Here is a 17,549-nt window from a genome sequence, read left to right as displayed (position 1 = left end):
GCAGATAAGAAAGCAGGTTCCAAGAAGGAACGCAGCAGACCAAAGGTCTGTCTGCACAATTGAAACTGCCTTCCAGCCGAACTGCTCTGCTTTCACAGCTACCTAGTTTCCACTGGTGACCTTTAAAAATGTAAAACAAACATAGTGCCAGATGAATGTTTATGTGATCAACTGGTTTCAAAGCACTGATAGCATTTAGTATTTTCTCTCTGCAACAATTCTGTGCAGTAGGCACAGAGCCCAGACACCAGGCCCATTAGTGACTGCACACTCAGCTTCTAATCCTTGCTCATGAATACATTTTTTTTTTAAAGATATTTGTTTATTTTATTTGTTGGCTGTGGTGAGCCATCATGGCTGCACGCAGGCTTTCTCTGTTGCGGCCAGCATTCTCTAGTTTCAGTACACAGACTGCTCAGTGCGGTGCTTTTTCTTGTTGGAGAGCATGGGCTCAGTGGTTGTGGTGCACAGGCTTGGCTGCTCCACGGCATGTGGGATCTTCCTGGACCAGGGATCAAACCAGTGTCCCTTGCGTTGCAAGGCAGACTCTTAACCACTGGATCACCAGGGAAGCCCAAATACATTTTTTTAAAAGGATTTTCTCTTTCTTAAGCCCAACATTTACAAAGATGTCTTTTAAAAGAAACATGTTAAGACTTTATTCAAGATATAGATCAGGCATTATAACAAAACAGAACTTCAACCTTTGGAATACTGTAATTTTACATCCCTTTGATGCACAGTCCAGTATACTATTTGATTACAGATCGTCCTATAGGATTACAGAGATAAACTAAGGGGGAGTGTGCACAGTCACCATCCAGAGCGCCAGCCCTCTGGTGCCTGCCGTTCACGAATGAAGCACTTCTTTTACCGTTTCCAGTGCTGTGCAAGATGAACAACTAGGAAGGTACTCAATGGCGGTCGTGGTTGACAAGCACTGTTATCACAGACACACGGACAGTTTACTACAGAGAACACACAGTTCAGAGGCCAGCAAAGTGAGCAAGCTATTCACACAAAGCCAGGAGGGATTATGCCTAACTCTCCAGTTTGTAAGTACAACACCCTCTCTCTTCTCCTCAGAAACAGAACAGGTGCTCAAAAGCAAAGAAAAAGTTACTACGTGAAAGGTACAGACTTTCCATTAGCATTTTGTAAACAGCCCGTGTCTGTAAATCAGCAAATTAAAAACATTCAGCTTTACCGTCTCGACAGAACTCCACACCACTATGTGTACACTTGGAGGCATTCACATTTTTACGTCAGTCCACACAAATATACAGCTTGTTGGATAAGGAAACACGTTTTGCCAGAAATATGACAGCTGCTCTCAGTTGTACAGTGTTTTTAAGAAAGAAACCAACTCCCTAAGCAACACCTGAAGGAAAAATAGTTACATTAAGACAGCAGTTTGGGTACCTTTCTATTTTTTTAAATCTTAAATGAGAAGTAATACAGCTTGTCTGAGAGTAGACTGCTTCAAAGTAATTTTTGGCATTGTTGAGTGCAAACTTGAGAGCCCATACTTGTTAAAACTCTCCACTGTAAAATGGTGAAAATATAGCTTGTTCACGATAGGATTTTAATCTCTGCTGCTAAAGGCATTTATTATTTTGGCCAGGAAAAAAAAAGTTGCTAAAAAGCTGCTTAATAAGCTTTTTTTTTTTTTTTGCATTTGTTTCTGATAATTCTGGGTACTCCCAATAACAGGTAAATACATTTTAAAGCCTATATTTTTCCTCTGTCTGAAACTACTCTGTGAGCTTGAAGAAAACCGGTTTTCTGTCTTCACTAACAGATCTAGCTATTGGTGGGTATGGGGCACAAACATTAAACAGACAGCCTCTGTTTGCCCTCCTGAACCCCACATTTGCTTTTAGGTTTATTTTCCTAAATCCTCTTGTAAATTACCAAGTCACCTTCAGAGGCATAATGAGGAAAAGGGATTTAAATTTGCAATCTGGTAACAACTTCAAGTAAAACCCTTTCCGATGTGGCTAAGATCCAGCCAATATGTCATCAGCAAAGACTGATGTAGGTTTGTGTAGCTCAGTCATGCTACTGTCTCTAACTGGGCCTGTTTATAGCTGACTGACAGTAGGTTCTATGTACGTGACACTAATTCTCTAGTGTTCAGGGCCTATCTATGAACAAACACAATCCAAGTATAATAAGTAACTGGGTTGTGACCACTGCATGCATCACACTGAAAGGAAACATCAATCCTAAGCACAAGTAGACGAGTCCTACATTTAGGCTCGGCGCTTCCAGTGGGGAGTAGCCGCCACTGACCAAGATGCTATTTCAACCAGATTCTTCTTTTCAGATAAAATTCTCAATTAGGGAGTCGCCTCAGATGGTGCTTTGTTCTCTTCCTAAAGACATGGGCCTGTATGAAATACAAGTGCCCATGAACATGCCACTTCTCTCTTGCTCACACTCCACACAAGCCAGGAAGCAAACAGAGGACATGAGCCACCACTGCCCGTGGAGCCGAGCAGCAGGTCACGTTAATGAAGATGCAACCTCTATAACCTTCTAGAACCCAGGGTTGGGATCATTACCTAGATGGCTCAGATATACTTCACGGAGCATCTGAAACAAAGCATGGTTCTAGGGTTGGTTTTGTTTGGGTGGATTGGTTCGTTTTTGCCAGTCACAGCACAGGGTACTATAAAGGAGAAATAAACACTCAATGATTCGTCACAACAATCCCAGGAGTTTACATCCAAAGGTGAGCCAACCTGCCTAGGCAATGAGAAGTCCTCACCCCGGAAGGACTCAGAAGCTCCTAATCCTGTGTCTATGGGGAAGACAAGCTTCCTGTGACTTCCCTTATTCTAGGCTGTTCCCCTGACCTCATTATACCCACCTCTGGTACTGAAATATCATATCTCCATTCTAAACTTCTCTGGTATACTGACTGAAGATTACAGACCATCACCCTACAGGAAAAATGGATGTCCTTGAGGTGTGTTTGGAAGCTTCGTAAGCACATCTGAGACACCCTCCAGAATTAAAATAATCTTTTACGCTTCTGTTTTTGCTGTTTGCTTATACATCAGAACCTCTGGCAGCCTTTGCCAAGTCCACGCTATCAAGCCAAAAGCCATAAATATGTACATCATAGTCCGAAGTATTAGTATCAAGAACAAAAAAAAAGTTTTTAAAAAATTGCTTTGTTTGCATATATAGGACTAAAAACAAAGTATGCAACAAATAAGTTACAAATGTACATCTCAGCAGCTCAGTGGGGGGATTCTCTTCTGTTTCTACAACACTGCTGTCTATGCCAATCCAAGGGTGGGAAATGACTAACCTCAGAAGACCTAAGGTCACACCCCCAACACACTACCTTTCCCTTATCCTCTCCCCAACAAAATAAAAGGAAAGGGGGGCTCTTAGAGGGGAGAGAGGAAAGGCCACGTCCGAGGCTGTGCACAGAGCACACCAGCTTGCAGGTTTCTATGTGATTAGTGAATAAATAGCTCTTTAAGGCAGAGAAGAAACATTCTGTGGATCCGGTGCTGTTGGCTCATCTCACTCACGTGGTTTCAGTGGCCGAGGATGAGGTACTTTTCTTCCTGAAGCGAGATCGAAGGATTCTAGGCGGTGCCTGGCAGAGAAAACAGAAACAGGACTGACCCCTCGGTTTGGTATAAACATCAACGCTTTTGAGGACAGTACCTGGATGAGTTTGTGTTGGGACTTCAGCTCTTCCAGTCAAATGTCCATGTGTGTGAGCAGGCTGGTATGGCTGGGGACCCCCTTGGGGTTTCCACCACAGCAATCAGAGCAGCCTCCCAAGCATCCCCATAGAGCTGAGCCAGTGGAGGAGCCCAGTGCCCCCGTCTTCATGCTCTCCTAAGTCCCTGCACCTCCCAAGTGCACAGTTGCATGGAAGAATGACACAACTTGTTTCTGCCTTGGGAGCGAAATGATCTTAACAAATGACTCAGCAGAGAGAAAGGCCTCCCATCGCTTCCCTGGTCTTTGTTATTTCCTTTGGGAACTGGCCTCGCGTTTCTTGGTACATGCTTAAAATTTCCATCACTGAATTTCCAGTCCTCCTCCCAGATGTGAAATCCTTTCATGCAGAAGCAAACCACACAACACAGGAAACACTGGCTTTATGCATGAGGAGTTCTACCTCATCTCCCCTACCAATGACTATCAAGGGACCCTCTCCTCCCATGGGACACAGATCACAGGGGCCACTACTGTCATGATTAAAGAAAAGGGAAATTCTTTCTCCTGGCATAGCGAACTCAAGGGGGTTCACCACTGGCCCTGACCTACCCTCAACCCCCATCTGTCCACTTCTCTGTACTCAGCTGCATTTTCTACACTATCCTTTCACATCTCCATCCCTTCTGACCAGAGGCCTTTCCTCCCTTCTCTGGTTATTTCCAGTCCTCTTAGCAACAAGCTCCAGAGTCACTCCTGAGCCCCACCGCCATAGCCCAGTCACAGCCAGGATCAACTCCTTGGTTCTCATGCTGTTTAGCAGATGGCACGGGGGAGCGTGCTGCTCTGCGCACAGTCTTCCTCGGCCACACTGTGCCTTCCTGGGGGCAGGAAATGCACCACCCTCTCCCAGCAAGGAGCTCCATGCCCAGCGGGCACACAGAAGGGAGGCAGGAGGGAAACAAGCACCAACAGAAGGCTCTGGCCTTCCATATACTGAGTCCTCCCACCACACCGATATGACGGAAATGTTTACCAGCCACCTCTGGACAGGATGAGAGAAGAATCAGCGACCTGCCTCAGGCAGTTTAACCATAAACAGTAAAGCAACATGGGTGGTTTTATAAAACAAAACCAGGGACTTTCCTGGCAGTCCAGTGGGTAAGACTTCACCTTCCCACGCAGGGAGAATGGGTTTGATCCCTGGTCAGGGAGCTAAGATCCCGCATGCCCCGTGGCTGAAAAACCAAAACATAAAACCATAAAACAGAAGCAATGTGGTAACAAATTGAACAAAGACTTTTAAAATGGTCCACATTTAAAAAAAAAAAAAGGGGGGGCACAAACCCTCAAGACCTAGAATGGTTCTAGCACCTTGCATGCCCTCCGAGCTGGGTCCCTCCCCCCATCATGGGGCTGGCCGGGCTGTAAAGGACTCCTCAGACAGAGTCCAAACCTAGAATATCTTCTACCAAAACCTCTCAGTTCAAAAAAGACCCCTGCGTGCCCCACTTTGGGAAGGAATCTGATGAACCATGCACTGTGTGGTGGGAACAGCTGTGACCTTGGTGGGCACAGGCCGCCAGGCCGCTGTGTTGGAGAAGGGCAGCTTGTCCACACACTGCCTCACCTGAGTCTCACAAGGGTCTCTGCACTGAGGGCAGGGGGGCTCCCAACTTGCCTCAGTTGGACTCTCAGGTTGCAGCGTTCAGCAGAAGGGGAAGGAGGGGAGACCTGATGAAACAGAGAGGAAGACTCTGGGGTCCCCCAATTTTGCAGGCCCTGCATCCAAGCCCAAGGCTGTGACCCAGAGCAACGACCTGAGGCTCTAGGCTTGGCCCTCCTGCCGCCAAAATTCCATCCACATCTGCACTTGGCCAGAGTACATATATCAAGTGTATTGTTTTGCTCATTTGGCCGTGCCCCTTCAATAACATTTTATGAACATCTACTGTGTTGGCCAACAAGTTTGTCTGGGTGTTTCGAAACCCGAACGAACTTTTTGGCTAACTGAATATTTTGTATCGGCCAGTATGTTGTGACATGGAGATAAAGAGATGAACAAGCTCTATGTATAAAGACATGTCGTAAGACATTCTGAATTTTTCTCTCCCTCAAAACACTCATTTGGGTTGCTTTTCACTCACACATCATCTTAAGTTGGTAGCTGGATGTTTTGTTTGTTTTGTTTAATCCCTAGATATGATCTCATTTCTTCTATTCCCAAATAAAAGTGGTAGGGTCTTTTTCACCCCTTGGCAAGTAGCTAGAAGCTATCTAGTGGCTTCTCCTGCCTGTTTGATGGAGGGAGGTCTCCCCTCTTCAGGCACTCAGATGTTGGGTATCCCAAGAGATGCCACTCCCAGGAGCCCCAGATCTCCAGGGCAAAGCCCTCTGTGAAAATACACGCTCCACCCCACAGCCCCCGATACCGTGTACCTCCAGGGGGAACTCCGTCTTTCGAGGTGCTTTAAACTTGTACATGAAGTCCAGCAGGTCTTCCTCTTCCTCATCAGAAAACGCCAATGGGTTTTGGACCTGGTGGGGCCCCCAGGCCTTCACACCACCCTCATTCACATCGCCCTCAACCACTGAATGGCCATTTACAATCTACGCAGGGGAGACAAAGTACAGCAAGGTGGGATCAGTGTAGAAAGGAGCGAAGAAGGGCAGGCCAAGGTTAGGCACACAGCACGGCAAGCCAGGCCAGTTAGGAGAACTGAGGCCCCGACAGCTTCCTGGAACGTTGCAGGGGATCCAGGACCACTGCAACCGTGAGGCGCTTTGCACAGGAACAAGCGCAGGCTTCAGAATCTACTGACAAGCTATCGGGGGAGGTGGGGGTCCAGTTGGGGATACCTCTGTCTAAACAGATGGGTCACATCCTACAGCTTAGGGCTGTGGGGCCACACCAGAAGAACACCAGGGGGAAAGAATATCCTCTGGAAAGGATGGTGGCAGTCACTTCCGGAGGGGAATAACACAGTTTTCTGCATGATACATGCAAGCTGATGGGGCCTTGATTATACTTGCACATACAACTCCGAGCTGTCCTTAAGAGAGAGGATGTAAAATGCCAGGAAGCCTTCAGAAAGAACCTTAAGCAATGTAGATTTTTCATTTCAAAAGCCAAGTGCTAGAGAAGCAAAGGAGACTGGTGGAAGGAGAATCTAGCCGCACTCTTCCCCTCAGAAGCAGCAGCGAGATTCCTGTTTTGGTCTGCCGTGACTAATCCACGTGGAAAGCTCCAGAAGTTATTTGTGTCACTGTTGTTGTTGTTCTTCACTCAGCATGTCAGACTCTTGGCGACCCCATGGACGGCAGCACGCCAGGCTTTCCTGTCCTTCACCGTCTCCTGGAGTTTGCTCAAACTCACATCCATTGAGTCGGTGATGCCATCCAACCATCTCATCTTCTGTCACTGCCTTCTCCTCCCACCTTCAATCTTTCCCAGCATCAGGGTCTTTTCCAATGAATTGGCTCTTCGAATCGGGTGGCCAGAATATTGGAGCTTCAGCTTCACGTCACTGAGTCTGCAACATCGAATGTGGAGCATAGTCCATGTCATCTGGCCACGTGATCCTATCTCAGTCGAGATATAAAATACTTCCTGTCCCAGTCTGTCTGACACTCAGAGACGTATCTTTCTAGGCTTCGTATATTGTTTTTACCTAGAACCACAGAAGGCAGAGCCAGGGAGCCCTCTGATCACCTGATCTGACCGCCCGAGGCCTGCAGACAGAAACCAGAGCTGTTCTGGGACATGCTGCTACTTCTCCTAAAAACATGTTCAGCCACCAAATGTGTTCTCCCCATCAAAGGGGGTATGACAGCATCCAGTGTGGACTTCATAGAACTAACAGTGGGAGCCTAGTCTTGAGCCGCTTTCCCAGTCATTGCTGCTATACTCCCAATAAACAGCAGGGGGCAGCATGAGAGCACAGCTGTCTTAACCACAAATTTCAAAGCTGAATTGTAGACTGAGACCAGCTGCGACAGGATAGAGCCAAGCCTGAGATTGTTAACTCCCCTTTGCATTTTTTTTGCTCCTGTGCATTCCCCAACCTGTTTCCTCTGGGTTTAGGCTCTCTCTGGTCCCTTCCCCTGCCCAAGTCAGCTGCATCGTTAAGATGGATGAACGTGAAAACTGGTCAGTCTGGCCCTCCTTAAATGCTCTGGTCTTCCCCAGCCTGTCAACTCACCCAAAAGGTCTTGGAATGTGTACCACATGGCTTGTGCCTCGAGCCCTAGTTCTCCTGTCCATCAGTTTCTGCCTCAGCTTCAAAGAAAGTGTCCTGAGCTACGGCTGATCCTCCTTGGTCCCTCTGAGCAGCTGACCCAGGACTGCGCCCACAGTGGCCACCCATCCACTAAAGGAGGTGGAGTCCTGACATCGTCTCAGAGGGCTCGCCTCTTGTCCCAAACAGAACTCAGCACTCATCACAAGGACATTCCTCTGAACACCTAACAGGAGAACAAAGAGGCAGGCCTGCCTAGGACTGAAAGACCAGGGCAGAAGCAGCCTGCCTAGGTCTGCCCCAGCACAAAATCTCCCATCTTGAAAGCAGACTAGGGTTTGAGTCTGTGCTTCTGCACTTGAGGCTCCCTCTACATTCAGGCCCACAGCATTCCCTCTACATATCACTCTGGGGTTCAGAAGGCAGCCCAGAGTCACCAAAAGATCCTCAGGCATGGAACTGTTCAACCTGCTCACCCATTCTGGACTCACTGGGACTGAGCACTGAACTCACACACTGTCAGAATAACAATAATAACAACAAGTGCAATCTCAAGAATGAAGCAAAAATGCTTTGAGTTAGTTCTCCACTGCATCCTTGAGCATGGGCTAAATGGTAGAAAAGAAGGGCCACTAGGAGTGATGGACCAAGGGAAGTCCAGAGATCCAGGCAGGAATGGAAAACAAGGTTTCAACTCAGCAGAGGTGGGGAGTGAAGGAACCACCTTCAGTGTGGGCAGCTCGGGGACCAGAAGTATCTTCTAATAGAAGACACAGAGAGAACCTGTTGAAAAGAGGAGAATCCTATTGGTCACTGTGTTCATGGAGAATTTTTGCCAAGAATGTTGTTTGTAATATTCTGCTTGACTCTCAGGACCCGGGAGACGAAACACTGTAGACAAGCTGAGCCTCTGAGCCTCCAGATGTCTACTGTGTTGTGACAATGAATCTCTTATTTATTTTTGGCTGCGCTGGATCTTCGTTGCTGCACACAGGCTGCACATGGCTTTCTCTAGTTGCAGGGCACGGGCTTCTCATTTTGGTGGTCTCTCTTGTTGCAGAGCATGGGCTCTTGGGCATGCGGGCTTCAATAGTTGCAACACATGGGCTTGGTAGTTGCGGCTTCCAGACTCTAGAGCACAGACTCAGTAGTTGTGACATACAAGCTTACTGTCCCATGACATGTGGGATCTACCCAGACCAGGGAGCAAACCCGTGTCCTCTGCATTAGCAGGCATATCCTTAACCGCTGGACCACCAGGGAAGTTGGACAATGAACTGCTTAACTGCATCTCCCCCTTTGCGCTGGCTGCGAGGAAGCCCAGCATCTCAGACTGCCTGTGACTTTGGGACAAGCACCTATATTTTTCTTCTCGTTCTGACTCCATCTTACCTGCCTCCTCCCTTCCCCTCCAAGCTTCATTTTCTTATTTGGTTTGATCTATCATCTGTATTTCCACAAGCAGACTTAAATCCTTTAGGGAACAGGGAGGAGTATCAGTGAAGAAATAAACCCCACAGAACATGGTCCCATCTTTATGGGCACCCAGGTGAAAATAGTGGCTGAGCAGAAATGTGGTGCCTGACCTCCTCAGCGCTCCTTTTCCCGTACATCCAAACAGAATTTGTGATCCCACAGGTCCTCACCCAAAAGGGTGCTACTGTCCACGTCCTAATACTCTGATGGCTCCTGAAGACAACTTGTGTGAGGGGAGCGTCTCATGCAAGGTCATGGCCACAGCCACCTGCAAACCTCAGGGGATGGCAGCCAAGCCCTCAAGCCCACAGAGCTGACCACAGTGGCCAGGGCTGGGTGGTCTCCAGGAAAAGATATGGGTCACTCTTATTTTCCTCAGTGGGGGAATGAGTGTGTGGTCTTGGCTTACTTTCTGTGTTAGCAAACGTGCGTAGAGCAGGCTGGAAAGTGGCTGCACCTCTTCTCTCTGTGGGGAGTGCAAGGAGGGAAAAACTCCCAGCCCTTCAGGCTGAGCTGATCCATCTGCAGGAGCCCCAGGCCTCCCCACACCCCTCCCCCAGTGCAGCAAACACCCCGGGTTAGTGAACACTTCCACACAGCACACATTAGTGGGAGCCATTAATCAAAGTCAGCAAACACGTTTGAGGAGAGCACGCCCATCTGGACCACTTACATCCGAGTCCCCAACAGCCACCGAAGAGAAAGGAAAGAATATCCTGTTAAAGAAGGACCTTTGGGGAATGAAACTCACACACATGTGCGAGTGTTCGTGCACACGCACACATACACACATACTCACTCACTGCCCACGCTCCAAACCTCTGACAGCTCCTGCTACTGAGGAAAGAAACTACCCCAGGGCCCCACTCACGAAAAGATGCAATTCTCTCTCTCTTTTAATAGGATAAAAAGGGATGATTCTGCTTTTTAAAATAGGTCCCATCTACTTGATTTAAAAAGTTGGGGGGGGGAACCCACGTCTATGACTCATTTCGAGCAGTGACAGAATTCAGTCTTCAGTTCTATATAACATCAAGGTAGGCAGAGAGAAAAGTGGGGATAAAGGGCAGTAGGGGTGGGAGACAGAGATAATAATAGAAGCACAGAAAAAGAGAGACAGATGTGCAGGAAACAACAGGAAATGGCTGACAGGCAGGAATGGAGCAGAAAGTTCTCTTGGGACCTGAGAGGCATGGATGGAAATCATCTCATCATTTCAGGGGACCAGGAGGGCCCCTCTGGCCAGAGCATCTGTGATCTGCAGCATCAGTGCCCCAGCCCCAGGTGTGAGACACACCTCCCCCTACACCATCTGCTGATGCTTCACAGCCAGCACCCTTCACAGGTCAAGCTGGAAGGGTCCCCGTAGCCTCGAGTTTAGTCCCTCACCCCATTTTACAGAGGAGGCGACTGAGGCCTGGAGAGTTGAGGAGCTTTCCCACCATCACAGAGGGAAACGGTGCAGATGACTCACTAGCTGTTTCCTTGCAAGCAGACCTCAGGGAGATGGGGTAGAACTCCAGGGCCCTGGATGTTCAGAAGGCTGAGAAAGGCAGGGCTGGGGCAGAGGCTCCTAGATCATGACTCTGAGCAGGTCCAGCCCAGCCTGAGGCCTCCACTGAGCCCCACCTGCAGCCCCATCCCCAACAATCCCCCTCCCCACAGCTCCGTGGAAGGCCAGACTCTACTCAGTGCTCACCACCAGCTATAATTCTATTTTAACTTCTATTCTAACGTCCTAGAAAGACAGGCTTTGATGATGAAATCACCAGGTGTCGTGGGGGTGGCGGGGGAGGGGGACTTCCCAGAGGGCAGCATGGAGCAGGCCCACTGGGCAAGAGTAGAGCAGAAGGCTTCTCTCTTCTCCCAGGTCCCAAGATGACAGGATCCCATAGGGAAAGGGTTTCTGAGTGGCTTAAGGTATTTACAAACTCCAAATTGTAGGGTGATTAGGTCGAAATAAACATAACTGCCTGAGGTCACTGGGATGGTTGTTTTCCACGAACTAGTGTGTGCAGCGGGCTTCCCAGGTGGCGCCAGCGGTAAAGAACCCACTAGCCAATGCAGGAGACGTAAGAGATGCGGGTTTGATCCCTGGGTTGGAAAGATCTCCTGGGAAAGGGCATGGCAACTCACTCCAGTATTCTTGCCTGGGAAATGTAATGGACAGAGGAGCCAATGGGCTATGGTCCATAGGATCACAACAAGTTGGACACGACTGAAATGACTTAGCAGCAGCAGCGTCCAGCAGACCCGAGTATTATGTGCTAGTGCTGGACACAGCTGTGTGCAGCCCCTGGGTTTCTTTCATCCTTGTTGAGCATATGTACAGTCCTCTGTTCCTGCAGGATGATGGTCCCCACAGCCTCCTGCTAGGAATCTTTAGACCACCCATTCTCATTAGGCTCATGGCCTCTGAAACCCCCAGGTCTTCTACAGACCTTTAAAAATCCAAGAGCTGAAATGTTTAAGGCAGGGGTCCCTAACCCCTGGGATCTAATGCCTGATGATCTGAGGGGAAACTGATGTAATAATAATAGAAATACAGTGCGCAATAAACGTAACGTGCTTGAATCGTCTTGAAGGCATCCGCCCACAACCCCAGTCCATGGAAAAACTGTCTTCCACGAAACCAGGCCCTGGGGCCAGAAAGGTCGGGGACCACTGCTCTAAGGGACTCCCCTGGCAGTCCAGCGGTTAAGGCTCTGCATTTCCACTGCAGGGGGCACGGATTCAATCCCTGGTCAGGGAACTAAAATCCCCCATGCCATGTGGTGTGGCCAAAAAAAGAAGGAAAAAAGTCTTAAAACTGAGGAAATAAAGGGAAAAGAGGATTCTTCTTAGAACACAGCTCCATGTCTTCCTGCTCGCCACTTCTGTGGGAAGCATGAACCGCGTCTCGGTGGCGACAGGGCTGGGGGCACAGGCAACCATGGCACTAGGCTTGTCTCCCTCCTCCCCCACCCCCACACCAGCCAGCAGGCCAGGGCTGGCCCCTCTTGCCTTCTGAGCCAAAGGAAACTCCTTCAAGGGGTTGTAAGGGGCCTTGGGTTAGCCCAGCACCATCTCTGGTCCCTCACATGTTAAGATCAAGGAAAGAGCAGGAGCAGGTCAGAAGAAAGCAACACAGCCCAGACATCACCCTCACCCAGGGAGCATGGCAGCAGGGGCCCTGCCCAGGCCTGGGAGAGCCCAGTCCCATCTCCCTGAGGCCTTCTGGCCATCACGGCCAGCATCATCACCATCATCATTCTTCAAAAAGCCCTTTCACAGGTATTGTCATAGCAGCACAGTGAGGTGGGCAAGCGGGAAGCTTTACCTCTACTGGAAGGAAACCCAGGCTTTTGGGGGTTAGGTCATTTGCACATAGTCATACAGCTGGTGAGCAGCAAAGCAGGACCAGGGCTCCCTTGGCTGCACAAGGACTGAAACCCCCAGAACTGCAGGGCTCGTCACTTCCAGGGACCTGGGTAAGTGCCTGCACTCCTATCACCAAGAGCACAGGGAACTATGACTCTGTGATGGTTTTAAAGTCTCTCCATATTCCTTGTTACTCCTCCCTCCAAGAGGTGGAGATGAATTCCCCTCCTCTTGAGGATGGGCTGGACTTAATGACTCACTTCCAACAAACAGAACAAGGCAGAAGTGATGGTTTTGTGCTTTCCAAGACCAGGTCCTAAAAGGTGCTGTGGCTTCCCACCTGGCTTCTCTCCTATATCACTCACCCTGGGTGAAGCCAGCTACCATGTGGTAAGGATGCTCAAGCAGCCCCCAGAGAGGCACGTGGAATGGAGCTGAGGCCTCCAGCCAAGAGCCACAAGATGGCCATGTTCAGTCAAGCCTTCAGACAGCTGTGGCCCTGACTGACACCCAGACCATAACTCTTGAGAGTCCCTGAGCCAGAGACACCCAATTAAGCTGCTCCAAAACTCTAACCTGAATTCGCTGTAAGATAATACATGCTTGCTATTTTAAGGAGTTAACCTCCTCACCCCACCCCACCCCCTGACCCTGCAGCTGAAAGGGAGCCCCAAGGTCAGACACCAGCTCATGGTTAGAGCCTCCTTCCAAGGCAGGTCTCACACGCTGCAGGGAGGCTGGCTGTGTACTCACCTTTCCGGGTCCTGCAGGTGGAGCAGCAGGTACACACTGCGGGGACGGGGGCATCATCAGTGATACCCCTCACCTGGACAGGGACCAGCCCCAGGCCAACAGGGAGGCCCAGGGAGGTGTGGGCGTCCCCATATGTTCACTATGGGGGTCCCAGGAATGTGGGTCTCTGTAGAGACACCAAGGTGGGCGAGGGGATCACTCTAGATTCCGCTTCCTCACAGGTGCTAGAAAATGCCCTTGTCTGGTGCACAGAGGCCAGTCCTTGTGACCTGCAGCCCAAGGGAAGGGAGGGGATGAAGTCCAAGTCTCTTCTGAGAAATAACTCCAACTGCCCCTTCTCTCTCTCTCTCCCACTTCATCATGGCCTGCAGAAAACCTGCTCACACTGACCTCCGAATCCCCAAAGGGCTCTGTGTCTGGCCATTTGGCCCCAGTGGCTAACTGGCTGCTACCTTACACACTCCACTGGTCTTGGTGTATATCTGGGCCTTGGTATACAGTGTGTATGTGTGTGTATGCACGCTCAGCTATGTCTGATTCTTTGTGACCCCATTGACTGTAGCCAGCCAGCTTCCTCTGTCTATGGGATTCTCCAGGCAAGGATACTGGGGCGGGTTGCCATTTCCTTCTCCAGGGGAATTTCCTAACCTAGGGATCAAACCCACATCTCCTGCATTGGCAGGGAGATTCTTTACTATTGAGCCACCTGGGAAGCCCTTGGTATACAGTAGGTGCTCACTAAATACAGGCTGTCTTCAAGTTCATGGAGGGCAAAGATCATTCTTTCAATTCCCTTTGTACCCTTCCCTGGGTTCAGTTCCAGACTTGCAATAAATGATGTCTGACAAAATACCTCCCAGGCCATTTATTCTGCAGGGTGGGCCACAGAAATTGCATGGTGTTATTTTATACCAATGGGCATGTATATTTTTATTTTACATAAATTATTACATAATCTCTTATTCCATTTTGTACATTGTTCACTAGGCCTCATGTTTTCAAACTATACCTAAATGTGCATTGAAACTGTTGCTTCCAACAGCTGCACACAACTCCCTGGGGTGTGCAGCCACCACCTCCTACCCAGCCTGTCTTCAACAGTGGCCTGCCGTCCAGGACTGGCAAATTATTAACACCTCAACTGCTCTCCTCACAACCCCAAGATGGAGGCCAAATAGGGATTCTGGTATCTCACCTTCAAAGGCAAAGGCTGAAGCGAACTGGGTTCCTTTCCTGGTCCAAGGACAAATCCTCTGATAGTGACCGCCCAGGGAATCACTCTCAGGAAGGTTCTGAGATTGAACATAGGCTCGGTGGGGACAAGAGTGGTGACTGCTTGGTGACATCGGCCTCGCTGCGTTGCCATCTCTGCCCAGGCCCAGGGTCACTCAGTCAGGACAGAAGCCCAGACTTGGGGCCATTTCCCAGACCAAACCACTCGTGGTGTCCGAGGCCAGGGCCAGGAAGGGCACACCAGCTGGGCCTCCTTTGACGGACTTCCTCCTAGGCACCCTGACCCTCCCCTCCGGGGTTATGACAACTCCAGAGCCTCTGACCTGGGTGCTTCTGCCCTCGACCCAGGCCCTGGGCCATCTTTAACCTGCCTTTCTTTCTGAGCTGCCTTTTATTTTAGGCCCAGAGCAGCTAGGGTGAAGGCAAATCCATGGTCCCTGTCCTTCCTGCTAGGTCAGCACCCCACTTTCTGGCCCCGAAATCACAGGTGCCACGGCCAAGGGTGGGCAGTGAGGAGAGTGCATTTTGTTGCAGTACAGTAGGCTCTCTGGTTCTCCGTGAACTCCACTTGCTCAGTCTGCAGACCTGCAACCAGAGTGCTCTCCTGCTTTCTGGGGCATCACAGAGCATGGAGCGGAGCAGGGCCAGGAAGACAAATCAGCCCAAGTCCGTTTCCATCAAGTGCTGGCCTGGGAAAATGTTCAAAGCCCAGGGGATGCCCCCATCGCCTTCTCTTTTATAACTGAAGTACAGCTGACTTACAATATTTAGTTTCAGGTGTACAACATAGTGATTCAATATTTTTTATAGATCATACTCCATATAAAGATGTTATAAGTAACATTGGTAAGACTACCTTGGTGGTCTAGTGGATAAGACTCTGTGCGTCCCCTGCACAGGACACAGATTCAATCCTGGTCAGGGAACTAAGATCTCACATGCCATGTAGGGTGACCAAAAAGGAAAAGAAAAATCTCACATAAAACTGGCTATATTCCTGCATCCTTGTCACCTATGTTATGTTCAGCGGTTTGTAGCTCTTAATTCTCCTCACCCATTTTACCCTCCCCCAACCTTCTCCTCTCTGGCCACCACCAGTCTGTTCTCAGTATCTATGAGTCTGTTTTTATTTCGTTATATTCATTTGTTTCATTTTTTAGATTCCACATATAAGTAAATATACACAGTGTTTGTCTTTCTCTGACTTATTTCAATAAGCGTAATACCCTCCATCCGTGTTGCTGCAAATGGCAAAATTTCATTCCTTTTTATGACTGAGCAATATCCATCTCCTTTTAGATCCTACCAGACCTCTCTTTTTCCCAGTTTTGAAACTGCTGCAAATACTCCGCCAAGGGGAAGAGTAGGCAGGAGGCCTGGACTCTGGTCCTGTGTGGCCCTGGCACAGTATGTGCCCTCTCTGAGCCCACTTCCTCTGTTCAGTTTGCCTCTATAATGACAACATAGAAAGGGACTGCAGGCCACCCAGACTCACTTCCCAGCCAAAGCAGGAACTTTGTACGTGACTAACTCTGGTTTGGGCCCTTCCAATGTCAGGGATCTCACTACTTCACAAGGCAGCCCATTTCCATTTTAGACACTTTAATATTAAAGTGCTTTTCTAGGTAAGTTAGACAGCAACAAGAACAGTAATAGTAGCTACTACTTAGAGTGCCAGGCATGACCCTAAGCACCTTCACATGGCTAATTTCATTTGAATCCTCATGACAACTCTGCACATGGGGCTAGTCATTCTGTGCATTCAGATAAGGACTCTGTGGTGCAGAGAGGATAAAGCGCTTGCCCTGGCCACACAGCTGGTAAGCGGCTGCCCCCTCGGAACTCTACCCCGTTGGTTTTAGCTCTGTCCGCTGAGCCTCACAGAATCGGGACCCTTTATCAAATCAAAGCGACAGCTTTCATTTGAGGCTCAGTAGCTCAGAAACTGATCAAGGGTGGAGGCTCACATGCCTAGGAGCCCGGGAGGTCAGAGGCCAAAGATGCTCAAGGAAACCTGATGGCCAGTGGGTGAGTGGATAGAAGACACTGACCCAGGAGTCGAGGCCATAGGAGAATGCCACCAGAAGGCACAAACCTGATGACAGCTACCTTCCCTGGGCCTTTGTCTCTTCGTTGATAAAATCAGAGGGTGAGATTGAGTGATCCCCAAGCTCCCTTCCTGCCTGGCCTTTAGGGATTCCACACTAAGTTCTCCTGGCTCAGGGACAGGGTTCCCCTACCCGAGGTGGATCTCACCCCCATGGCCAAGCCTCCATCTCCCCAACCCTAGTAGGGCTAAAACATCTCTCTTCCAACAGAAAAGCCACAATCTTCAATCCTAGGTAGAGGGGACATTCCCGAGAGGGGAGGAAACTGGTGGATGCCAGGCCTGGCTCTGAGCTGGTCTCCTTTTCCTGGCGGGGAGCACACGCTGTCATTCCCAGGGCAACCATGAAGCTCCTTTCCCATCCATGTCTTAGACCCTCAAGTTGGGTGGGCCTGGAAGGACCCTGTTCTCAGGACTCTAAGATGCCCCCTGCAGGCTGCATCTTACAGCACATGACCCAGGTCTAGGTGACCTGGACATCCCTCTTTATACATTTAAGGGCAGGTGAGCCACCTGGCACACGTCACAGCCAGAAATTGCCACAGTGGCCCTATATCCACCCCCAGGCTCAATGTCCCATCAAGTGAGAGGGCCGGGGGAGATTCAGAACCATGCCCTGCAGCCCACCCCCTCCCCATCTACCCTCTGCTGGCAGCAGCAGTGCTCAGCCCTGTAACCTCCCCTAGGAACAG

General features: G+C 49.5%; 1 protein-coding gene across 7 annotated transcripts in view; it reads right to left on the bottom strand.

Moving 5' to 3' along the window:
• Positions 1–632: 632 nt before the first annotated feature.
• Positions 633–17,549, bottom strand: part of REEP1 (receptor accessory protein 1) — a 136,953-nt gene continuing 120,036 nt past the window's right edge. For 2 of the 7 annotated variants that reach the window (XM_027555506.1, XM_027555508.1), the window contains 4 exons: positions 13,518–13,553; positions 6,130–6,281; positions 5,321–5,424; positions 633–3,619 (listed from right to left, as the gene is read on the bottom strand). In XM_027555506.1, the coding sequence (XP_027411307.1) occupies positions 3,544–3,619; positions 5,321–5,424; positions 6,130–6,281; positions 13,518–13,553 (368 nt within the window). In that variant the 3' untranslated portion in view covers positions 633–3,543. The remainder of the gene's footprint in view (positions 3,620–5,320; positions 5,425–6,129; positions 6,282–13,517; positions 13,554–17,549) is intronic. The other 5 variants (XM_027555507.1, XM_027555509.1, XM_027555505.1 and 2 more) reach the window with 4 other exon arrangements.

This window comes from Bos indicus x Bos taurus, chromosome 11 (assembly GCF_003369695.1).
Source record: "Bos indicus x Bos taurus breed Angus x Brahman F1 hybrid chromosome 11, Bos_hybrid_MaternalHap_v2.0, whole genome shotgun sequence".
Taxonomy (NCBI): Eukaryota; Metazoa; Chordata; class Mammalia; order Artiodactyla; family Bovidae; genus Bos; species Bos indicus x Bos taurus.
Note: the sequence above shows the minus strand (reverse complement) of the source record. Positions and strands in the feature narration are given on the sequence as shown.